Source organism: Trypanosoma theileri (genome assembly GCF_002087225.1).
Source record: "Trypanosoma theileri isolate Edinburgh chromosome Unknown TM35_Tth_10_V1, whole genome shotgun sequence".
In the NCBI taxonomy this organism is placed as follows: domain Eukaryota; phylum Euglenozoa; class Kinetoplastea; order Trypanosomatida; family Trypanosomatidae; genus Trypanosoma; species Trypanosoma theileri.
In genome coordinates this window covers 165,444-167,294 of record NW_021639852.1, presented here as the reverse complement: position 1 = coordinate 167,294, position 1,851 = coordinate 165,444, and the positions used below count along the sequence as shown (strand labels likewise).

Below are 1,851 nucleotides of genomic sequence, written 5' to 3'. Positions count from 1 at the left end.
TTATTATTATTATTATTATTATTATTAGTCTTTTGCAGTAGTTGGGGAACACAAATAGCGGGAATAGATGATCGCAGCGATGTACATCTAAAAGCAGCCTTCAATCCATACATTCCATACACAAGTTTATTATTCCATCGTGTTCTACAAAACCGTGGATGTCGTTTCCTAAAGCTATCAAACTTCTGCAATACATAGGCATCAAATCCAATACTAAAGTAATTGATAAAATGATAATTTAAACATTTCCCTGAACTATATAAAGCATTCCAATCGATAGCGTAAGTATCCAATTTCATCTCTCCTTCAACCCTACTTATTCCAACATTAGATTCTCCTTTTCCATCTTTTTTTGTTGTTTTCTTTTTTTTTTTTTGTTGTTGTTGTTGTCTTTGTTGTTCCCAAATGGCTGAAAGAGGTGCGAGTTGTGCCACCCAGCGATCAAAGGGAACTGCAGGGGCACTAATAGCATCACGAATAAGAGGCTCAATTGGATTTTCCACACAACAGCAGAGTCCAGAGACTTTATACTGTGTATATCCCCCACCAAAGCCCACACAGTTTGAATAATCATTACCTGTACCAAGTGCAAGAACCGCTACTGCAGGAAGTATAAACTGCATTCCCATTCCTCCTCTACCATTCATTAAACCTGTTTGATAAGGTTCACTCTCTTCTTCTTCTTCTTTAGATGTCAAGATACTTTTTTCAATTAAATCACGTACTACATCTAATTGTTCCATTACAAAAGAAACGGTACCATCACCACCAGAGACAATGATGGTACCTCGTTTTTCAACTCCACTGAAGACATTCCTCGAACTCCCTATATTAATGGTTCCATTCCTGTTGTTGTTGTTGTTGTTGTTGTTAATATTATTATGATTTTTCTTTTTATGGTTATCACTACTACTACTACCACTATTATTACTATTACTATTTCCGTTAATATTCCCTGTTGTGGTTCCTCTTGTAGTGTTTCCATCTCGAATAAAACGTACTGCATGATTGCGTATCGCCTCATGCAGAGGTGCTGGATTTGCAAAGAGTGAATCTTCTAATATTATCACACGATCTCCACCTAATAACATGCGCATAGAACGAAGTACATACTGTGCCGCATTACACTCACCAGAGGCGGGATTCACAACACCAAGTACATAATCAAACTCTTGTTCAGATTCAACAAAGGTGGAAGATGTACTCCCACGATGACTACTACTGATAGCCCCATGACGATGACAAGAACCACGTCTGGGATGAAATGCGTGCCTTTGCCCTTCGCTTCTCTCTCCCTTCTCAAGAGCTTGTGTAAAATTAGGTGAAGAATCAATATTAGTACCACCATGGGCACCCGAAACCTTACATGGACTGTTTTCACTAGTTGCCGGTTCTGGTGGTGAATACATACTCTCAGTGACATTTTGTGAGGTTCTGTTGGCCTGATGACCGCTACTACCACTAGCGCGTCTAGAAGAGGTTGAGTTAAGATCAGGGGATTGACTCGTTGAGATCATTGGAAAAAGTTTACTAAGAATGTATGTTTGTATGTGGCTTCCCCAGTTTTTTTTTGTCCCCAAAATTATTTTGAATCTTTTGTATTTAAACGTTTTTTTCTTTCTTTCTTTTTTTTTTTTTTACTTTTGTATATTTTTCGTTTTTTTTTTCTTTTCTTTTTTATTTTCCCTTTTGTTTTTCACTCTGTATTTATACTTGTACGCGTGGGTTACACCTATGAGACTTGCCCTCTTCTACGCAGTGTTTGTTGGGGGGTGCAAAGCGGAAGCCCTACGGTTTCCTTCTACTGCTAGCCACCCCTTTCCTTTGATTATATATATATATATATATATA

The 1,851-nt window shown here is 37.8% G+C and overlaps 1 protein-coding gene across 1 annotated transcript; it reads right to left on the bottom strand.

Moving 5' to 3' along the window:
• Positions 1-2: 2 nt before the first annotated feature.
• On the bottom strand, positions 3-1,517 carry TM35_000101480 (diacylglycerol kinase; the record flags this gene model as incomplete). Its single annotated transcript, XM_029024639.1, has 1 exon — positions 3-1,517. A coding segment is annotated over one exon (1,515 nt), but the record flags the coding sequence as incomplete, so codon positions are not given.
• Between the last annotated feature and the right edge of the window lie 334 nt (positions 1,518-1,851).